Here is a 9,912-nt window from a genome sequence, read left to right on the forward strand (position 1 = left end):
TGTGATGTTTTGAGTAATTGTTGCATGGTTTTAATTGTTGGAACTTGATGTGATGTTTGCTTCATTTAAGATTTTTGTCAGTTTTGGAGAATGGAAAATCCGTCAGATTTTAGTGCTAGCTCTCCTACCCCTATCCCTACCCCAACACCTAACCTTATTGGATCTACGAACGCTACCCCTACGGACCCTTGCCTTGCCCCTTGCTCTCACAAAGTAAGAAATCTGTTTCAATAGTTTGGACTCACTTTACCAAATTAATGGGTGGTGACCCCAATAACCCCTAAGCTAAATGTAACCATTGTGGTAAAGTGTATGAATGTCACTTTATGAGACATGGTACATCCCAATTAAAGGTACACTTAGAAAAATAATGCAAAAAAAGTCCAATATTAAAATTTTTACAAGAGGAGAGTCAATCTAAACTAGAGATTGTACTTAAAAAAATGGTGGATGAGAGTAGTGAGGGTGCAACGTTGAAGGGGTATACTAAGTATAACCCTGAAGAGTGTAGGAGACACCTAGCTCGTATAGTCATAATGGTCGAGCTACCATTTCAGTTTGTAGATGGAAAATGGTTCTAAGCATATTCTAAGTACTTGGAACCTAAGTTTAATCTTCCTTCTCGCCACACGGTGGCAAAGGATATAAAACAAAATTATATGTCAGAAAAAGAATTGTTGAGGGGCCAATTGGCGGGTCAAATAGTTTTCCTTACGACTGATACTTGGACATCCATCCAAAATTTTAATTATATGTCTTGACTGTGCATTTTGTTAATTGTGATTGGAAATTAAACATTTTTTTTTAAAGTTTGATCAAATTTTCAATTACAATAGTGACACGGTTAGGAAGGCCTTGGAGGCCGCAATAAAGGAGTCCGGGTTGACACGAGTTCTAATAGTTCTCATTTAGTGATGTCGCATTGGGAAATATTAAGACCTATCTTAGAGAGGAAAATAAGATAATCTTGGGTGGTGAGTGTTTGCATGTGAGATGTGATGCACATACTTTGAATCTAATTGTCACTGATGGATTGAAAGATCTTGATGACTCGATTGCCTGGGTCAGAATTACTATGAGATTTGTGAGATCTTCTCATGCTAGATTGGAGAAATTCAAGGTTGTTGGGAGTTCTGCAGACATAACATCCAAGAAGAGCCTCTTGATGATGGAGAAATTTAGGATGATGATCAATACTGCTAGCTGTAGCGTAAAGATCACTGCAGGTGGGGATAACAACAAAAGGTAGGTTTAAGTATAGAAATCATTAATTATATAGCTATCAAACCACGAAACTCGGTCTTAATGATTTGTTTTGGAAAAACTGCTTTTAGATCGAGTTTCATGCAAATAAAGAGAGGCTTTTTGGCTTATACCCCCATCATCATCTATATTATATGTTTCCCCTATTAGTGCTTCCTCTTACCTAATCTTTTCATGGGTTTTTCTTTTTCCCTAGCTATTTCATAATTGGATCGATCTTCACTCTCAAGCTTTTACTTTTAATAAAAAAGCTAAAATGTGTTGTTGTTGTCCAAACGTATATGTATGATTGCATTCATATATATATATATATATATATTGTAAGTGTGTTCTTTGATCACGAACATATATGATTGCATATCTGTAATAAATTGCTCGGAATCCACATGACTATACATCCTGAGAATATACTTCATTGGAAATCACGCACACAACGTGGAACACCGGCTACAAAGCCCCTCCCAGGCACTGCGTAGGCTTCTAAATCTGTTTGCATCAGAATAGACCGTCTGGCTAGTATCATAGGCATCTCGGGCTTTCCTCAAGGCCAGGGACTGAACGGGAAGCCAGTGATCAATTTTCTAAATTTATTTACAGATTATTAACTTGAAGATTCTCAAGGCTTTCTAAGGCTTCACAAGGGCGTGGAAACACCCATACACTAACTAGTATGGACCCTCAATGAGGTAGGGGAAAGCAAAAGCAAGTAGGCACCCATGAGCTAGTGAGGTAAAAAGCAGGTACATAGAATGCAAAGTATTTAACTTCCCATGTGCCAGCACAAAAAAAATTAGCGGGATAACTGGAAGGTATATTTGAGCCCTCACAATTTTAGCTAAGAGATAAAGTTAAGAAGGGACTCAGACACCTAAAAGGAAAAAACTTCACAAGACTTAGACTCTTAAAATGAAAAGGCTTCACATGAACTCCTAAAAAGAAAAAGGCTTTACAAGGTAAATTGAGCTCTATCACTCCAAGGAAATAACCTCTATAAATAGGCTACAATAGGTAACAAAAACTCAACTTGATTTGCTTGATCTCTATTTTTATATACTTATTCTCATATTGTTACTGACTTAAGCATCAGAGTTTATACAGGGCGACCAACGCTATCTCCTCATTGCTACAAGTGTCATCCATGTGATTAGTGGTGTAAAAAATATTCTTAATAACCTTATTCACCTTAATTATTGGTTGCATTTAGGACGAGGCCATCTAGATTCTTCATTCTATAAGAACACGTTCTATAAATAGCACACTTGAACCCGATTGTTAATAAATTAACGTTGCATTTGGATAGTAAGGTATTTTGAAGTATTATGTGAATGTTAATGAAAAAATATTGAATAGTGATGAATAATAACAAAAGGTATGTGAAAATTAATAATAAAATAATAAATAATAATGAAGAATATCTGAGAATATTTTGATACCCAAACTATACTTAAATTGGAATCACAAACCCTTTTTGAATCCCCGGCCTAAGCTCATAGATAAGATCACCTAGTAGAAACTGTCATGAAAACTATAAAAAAGATAGGAAGAGAAATAACGATCACATATTTTTAGAGAGTAGGAAACAAATAACAATCATGATCATCATCATTGTCGCATTAATGAATGGAATTGGATTCTAATTAGAGTAAGGTAAACTTTCATTCTATCGTTAAAATGTGACATTTTTATTATGTTTAAATTATTTTTTTGAAAAATAACTTAAAAATTAATTGATAAACATTCTTAGTTTATTATAGGAAATAAAAATGTGATACGTACGTATAATTAAGTTTCGATTTAGATTGAAAATTTATTTAAATTTATTTCATCTCATTATTATAATTTTTTAAATTTTAATATAAAATATAATAAATAATTTAATTTTTAAATTTTTAATAATATTAAAAATAATATTTTATTTAAATTTTTTAAATTTATTTTAACTCATCCTATCTCACATTTCAATCCGAATCCGAGTAAAATGCAATATGATTTCTGTTTTCAAGGAGGATTCATGCATCCCAATATTCCTGTGGCCATCACTACTCCACGTGTCCCGTGAAAGGATGAGGTTGAGGGTCCGTCATGCCTCACACAGAACTGGCCAGAGTGCTTGGGATTTGGATAATGTTTTGCAAAACCATATCAAGAGTTTAGCCACACAAGATCTGCCACGTGTCACATGGCAATCGCTACTCTCTGGACGGTATTATTATGGGGATGATAGTATGAAGTTTGGGCCAACGCGTGCAGGCAAAGCGGTGGAATATTAAGGCAAAGAACAAAAAAATTTAATTTAAGCTAAGAAGCAGAGAGCAGCTATGGCGGCATCAGTTATGGCTTCAGTGAGCCTAAAACCAACTCCTTTCGCGGTAGAGAAGTCAGCAGTGAGAGGGCTTCCCTCTCTTGCAAGGACTAATTCGTCATTCAAAGTTGAGGCCAGTGGAGTGAAGAAGATCAAGACCAACAAGCCTTATGGTATTTTTATTATATCTATATATACGTTAGATGCATGCATGCATGTGTATATATATATATATATATATATATATATATAATATTCATGCTAATGGTTGGTTTTTTCTGAAAATGCCTTGTTATTTAGGAATTAACGGTGGCTTGGACTATAAGGAGGGAGTAGACGCATCCGGGAGGAAGCAAAAGGTACGTATTAGTTCTTAATTTACAAACATGTTTTTTCATCTTCTATGGCCAATATTACTATCACTGGCCTGCAAGCATATATATATATATATATATATATATATATATATATTCCACAGCTTTCTGATCTTTTCTTTTGTCACTTGATCAAGTAGCTTAATTTTGTAATTTTTATTTTATTTTTTTGGGTTCTAACAAATTGATTGAGTAAATCTCTGAATCTGATCTTTAACCTCCTTTATATTGATCTTTGCGATACTCTACACAAATGAAATTGATTCAGGGAAAGGGTGTATATCAATTTGTGGACAAATATGGTGCTAATGTCGATGGATACAGGTAATATTATATATATATATATATATATATATATATATATCGTCTTTTAACTTTTGTTTTTGTTTTTATTCTTTTTTAAATAATTCCATGATGTCGTTGTTTTTATTTTTATTTTCTTGTTGATTCATTGTGTAACTAGTAATTAATGTTGTTTGTTCTAATTTCACTCTAGCTCATAATTTTCAATTTAAAAGCCTTTGCCATGTTGTTGTCTTGGTTACCCACTTTGAACATCTGAAATCATGCATGATTTCGAACTGATGTTTTGGAATCAATTCTCAATGCAAGAAAACCAAACAGATACTAGCTGATCGATCAACTCAAGATGAGAAACTTGTCCCAAAGGTGGCAGCAAGCAAAACAGACACCAATGTTCTAATTGCAGTCTGAATTTGCAACCTTTGCGTGATGTCAATTCAAAATTTATAACTATCAATAAGTTAGGTCGACCGCGCTGAGTATCTTCAGATCGAAAATGTCGCCCTTCAACTCATTGAATAAAATTCTTATCTTCTGGGTTTTGACTATTCTTTATTAATTAAACAGCACATGCAAACCCTCCAAACCATTATTATTATTTCATCTTTCTGATTTGAGTCGATTGATTGATGTGCAGTCCTATCTACAACACCGACGATTGGTCTCCATCTGGTGATGTCTATGTTGGAGGTAAGACAACCTAGCTAGCTATCTAGTGCTGATAAATTTTGTAACTTTGAGGTTGTATTTAGAACGATAAAATTAATTTTTTTTTTTTTTTGGGTTGAAATTGCAGGTACCACTGGCTTGGCCATATGGGCTGTTACCCTAGCTGGTATTCTTGCAGGAGGTGCACTTCTTGTCTACAACACAAGTGCTTTGGTCCAGTAGAAATCCATTCATGTTATCTTATGCTGCAACTATAGTCTATCTGTCAAAAAACATACTGGGAAGTACAACCTTATTTGTAATGTTTTAGGCATGGACATGAATTGATGCCGGTGTTATGACTTTTAATGTGAATTATTCTGAAACTATTCTTCTTTGTCTTTTCGGCCATTGTTTTGATGGAGTAAGACAATGGTCCATATGTATTAACTGCACAAATTAAACCTTAATCACCGAGTTACTGAAAGTTGGTTTGTTATGCAAATCCTAGTTGCTCAATGACTTCTAGGAACATATAAACACTTCTTTACGCCCCATGCCTCCCTAATGGTAGCAGCTTTCCTGGTTGGTGTCCCATTCTAGTTCATCGTAGAGACAAAGTTGGTGTCCCCATCTCCTTTGATCATCTCCATCTCCTTGCCATCTCCTCTCCAAAATCAACCCACAATCAAACCAAAATCAACCCGTTCTTACAATCCAAACAGTACATATTGCATTCACTCTTGTGGGAATCTGCGTGTAACTTGCATTGAACAAAAAAATTCTCATTGAGCAAAGGCTTCAGCCATGGCGGCCACCTGTTGTTGTTGTCTTCAGGGCCTCCAGCACCTCATTCAAGAAAAACTCAGAAACAAAATAAGAAAGCCAATCTTTCACCGACCTTTCAGTGTGTTGCTTCAACCATCAGATATAATCAAAAGAAAATAATCAAAATTTTGAAGAGAAAAGAAAGGAATATAAGCAAATTCGTGCTACCATAGACGAATTAGGGCATACCAGAGAGGGACCACGTCGGCGTTGTCCCGTCCTCTAACTGTCACATCTTCAACAAATACTCAGCTGTGGTGAAGGGGGCTTCGATCGAGTGAGGAGGGTCAGGTCTAATGTCGGAGGAGGGTGGGTTTCATGCGAGAGGATGGGAGATGGGGTGGGGGGGGGGGGAGAGGACTTTGGCGGGTTCCATGGGTTTTGACGTAGGGCCGGCGGCAGTGGAGGTGGCAGCGGCCGCGACTTTCATGCGAAAGGATGAGACGGGGGAGAGGAGGTGGGTTTTGTTGCGAGATGATGTGACAGGGGGGAGGGGGAGGGGGAGGGGGGGAGAGGATGAGTTCATGGGTGTAAGTTTTCACATGGGGTGCAGGCACATCACAATTAGAATGGAAAGTCTACTTGTCAACAGCCCATTGAAGGGCTGTTATTTGAGGATTATTGGACCGATCAATCCAAAGTTATTCTCATGAGTGCAATTCAATTTTAAACCAACTTCAACATCCAAACACACAGTCAAGCCTTCACTGAACCTCACTCAAGTTAAGACCGAAGTTCGGAACCCACGGAAGAAACATATTTGAGGTTTGTTCGGTGATCGAAGTTAAGACCGGTCATCAAACAAACCCACGGAACCCACAATTGACAAAAGTAGCAAATATGTTTATGACTTTTTCTAACTCATTGCGTGTTGTTCTATCTCTCTATTTTTCTCTCCCGTCAAAAATCATCTCCTTTCCCAATCTCATTATCCATAGCATAACCGCATAAAATCGAAAACAATATCATCATGAAACTAAAGCTCGGCTCAGGTTATCGTATACGCCAGATTTCTCTCTTGTACCAACCCAAGTGTGGGAGTTATTTTTTTTGTCTCTTGCACAAAATTTTTTGTACTACTTATTAAATGATATGTACACAAATAATGAAATAAAACGTGGGCATGATACTGTTTTTTTTTTATTGATAATTATTTTATTTTATTTTTATAAATTTCGAGTAAGAAAAAATTTGCATACAAAAAGTAGTGGAAAATTACTTTTTACATGTATTGAGGGAATTTATGTTTGATTTATGCTACTTATTAGTAAAAGATTTAATAAATTAATTATTCAATCATTAGTGGGACCTATACCTTTTTCAACTTCTCATAAACAAATTTAAACTCATCTTAACATTCAAACATATCAAAACGCATCTTAGGTAGCCCTCACAAAACTCAGTCCACCATTTCAACTCACTACTATTCATAAAGAACTCAACTTGTATCAGCAACATCCGAACGTAGACTTAATAGTGCTAACATATTGAGAGCAAAGTTTTAAACTTATGAAGTTGGAGTTTTTTGCTCATGAGCTTCTTATAGTACTACCATGGCCCCATGGTATGTATGCCCCATCCTCTATAATGATTCAAGTATGTTGAGAGCAAAGTTGCAAACTTATGAAATTGGAGTTTTTCATTCGATGGCTTCCTATTGTACTACCATAGGCTCAGACATGTATGTTCCATCTCAATGTCAAACATGAACCAACTTATGACCTTAGAGAAAAGTAGAATGAGGCCCTTGGGTTGACAATCAAACTCGAACTCTGTTATAGCGAAAGTGACCATTGATACTTCTACCAAAATAAAGAAGAGCGGATTAGAGTTGGTCACATTTTTACCAGGTCGCTCTATTAATGATTTTAACATGTTGATAGCAAAGTTTCAAACTTAGGTGGTAGCTATTTTCCGCTTGGGGGTTTCCTATAGTAATACCAAGGTTGTATGGTATCATGTATGCCCCATTCTAGGGTCAAATGAAGTTGGTAACACATTACTCTATTAATAATTTAAACATGATGAGCACAAAGGTGCAAACTTATGATGTAACGCCTCCAAATGGACCCTGGTTAATTTGGAGGTTATCATACAACACATGATTTACTTTAAATAAAAAAGATTTAATTAATAGTACTCAATATTTACTTAATTCAATTGATTGTTTCATAACATTGGAAGCTCCAAAAGGTTCCTAAAAGAAGTCATTTTGAAATATTCACAAATTAAACATTATAGTTAAAAAATAATACAACATTAAGTTCTTGTATTTTGTTTCTCCCTTAGTGAAATCAATATATAGTAAAAACTGCATTGCTTAGCTCATTCTTCCTCGTACAACTACCCCACTCTCTAATTGAGACTTCTATCACAACTATCTCCTACTTTGGAGTCATTCTTTCGGTTGTTCTTCATAAGTAGCGGCATTTGGTATATTAATTAATTGAAGGGGGTGAGTTTAACAACTCACTAAGTGGGATGACCCAATGCCGGTAGTGTGAAGAGTGAGCAAATTATATTGAGCAGATATTAATGCACAGATAACATTCATCAGATAGTAATGAACTTGTAATAATGAGCATATAACCATTTAATATGTAGAAATGAACCTTCATCAATTAGTGTGGATAGCAACACATGGCAATTATCAGCAAACTCATTCTTATATTGAATTATAATGATCCATGATCCAAATAAATGTATAATACCAATAAATGCACATATTATTAACTGAGTTATACTAGAAATTGAATATGTATAAATGAGCCATTATCACATAAAGAGTACATCAAATAATGTAGCAATTATCAATAAGCTCATTTTCCGTCTTTATCTTGCATTATCACAAATTCTTCCTTAAATCTTTCCCATGTAAGACCAGCTATATTTCCAAGCTCTCGTATGAACGGTTGTCTCTTGGTGTCTCACCATATGAAGTAGATGCTTGGCGTACTGGACTTTTTGTTCCTCCATACACCCATTTATATCAAATGTCATCTCTAAGTTAATGAGCCACTTACTGGTCCTTAGTGCTCCTTCGGTACTCATGAAATTCAAATATCGATATAAAAGAAACTTCTCGAATGGACAACCACGACCTTCCATTCTTGGTGGTTCTTGGCGATTAGTTTGCCCTTGAGCTATTTGTTGTCGTACAACCTCCATCATTTGGCAGATTGCTTCGACTATAGCTTGTCCTCCTTCCAATTTAGGATTTCCTTCCTTCCGTTCTCAGGTCCTTGGAGAATTTTCGTCATTTTTTCCCCCGTGCCATGAGTTTTCTTCCCTGAAATGTATAAAGCTCACGTTCATTAGTCTCTTCGTTTACACACAATAGCCTTGGTTCCGATCTTGGCCTATAAGCGTGGGTAACTTCAGCCTATAAGCTACAAAGATTCAAGCCTATAAACTGAGAGATTCAAGCCTAACTTTTGGTACCATTTCCCTAGGACAGGTGTGGTTTTACCTAGAGATGTAATTGCTCTGATACCGCCATCTGTGATGCCCCCAAACCCCACTTGAGATTTGACGAAAACTGAAGTGTCGGGACATGTAACTCAAGATCACATACCACTTGTTCTTGATAGCTAACATGCATTGCAACTAGCATGTTTCTAACAATATGCAACAATCGCAATGGAAAAAATTCATTTCTAAACAAGGTTTGAGCAATTAAATATGGCACCTAATAAAACATCTCTAAAATTCCAAATGATTGTTTCAAAAGATTTCCCAATACAAAATAAGGATCTTAAACCATAAACCCAATTACCAAAAGTGCCATCAAAATGTATCAAAACATAATAATGTTCTAAACCCAAAATATCCAAAACATATTGTTCCTTGTATCTAGAAATCATCCTAATGGTCCTTGTTCTTATCCAAGAGCTTCTGGAGGTCCTAAAAAAGCTTTAGTGCTTTGCAAATGAAATTTTCAACAGACTCGAGCAGTTCCACTAATGATGGTTCCGCAGAGCACTCTGGGCTCTTTGGGGCTTCCTTAATTTTCGGGGGATCCTCTTGCTTGTGTTTCTCCATCGCTATCTACCAATTTTGTCACAACTTCTACCATTTCAGGGGGAATGGTAGTGAAAACTACTATAGTGAGAGTTCACAAAATCTCAGCAAGTTAAACAAAAAATATATACAAAGATGACATAAGCATGTATAAGGTAAACCATGAGTACGAAT

At 35.9% G+C, this 9,912-nt stretch overlaps 1 protein-coding gene across 1 annotated transcript; it reads left to right on the plus strand.

Annotated features, from left to right (window-relative positions):
• The first annotated feature begins 3,357 nt into the window (after positions 1 to 3,357).
• LOC108996022 (photosystem II 10 kDa polypeptide, chloroplastic) lies at positions 3,358 to 5,292 on the plus strand. Its single transcript, XM_018971747.2, has 5 exons — positions 3,358 to 3,738; positions 3,866 to 3,924; positions 4,208 to 4,263; positions 4,880 to 4,932; positions 5,039 to 5,292. Exons 1-5 carry the CDS (start codon positions 3,582 to 3,584, stop codon positions 5,131 to 5,133), a joined length of 420 nt encoding a protein of 139 aa, XP_018827292.1. The 5' UTR covers positions 3,358 to 3,581; the 3' UTR covers positions 5,134 to 5,292.
• The last annotated feature ends 4,620 nt before the right edge of the window (positions 5,293 to 9,912 follow it).

This window comes from Juglans regia, chromosome 2, assembly GCF_001411555.2.
Source record: "Juglans regia cultivar Chandler chromosome 2, Walnut 2.0, whole genome shotgun sequence".
Classification (NCBI taxonomy): Eukaryota; Viridiplantae; Streptophyta; class Magnoliopsida; order Fagales; family Juglandaceae; genus Juglans; species Juglans regia.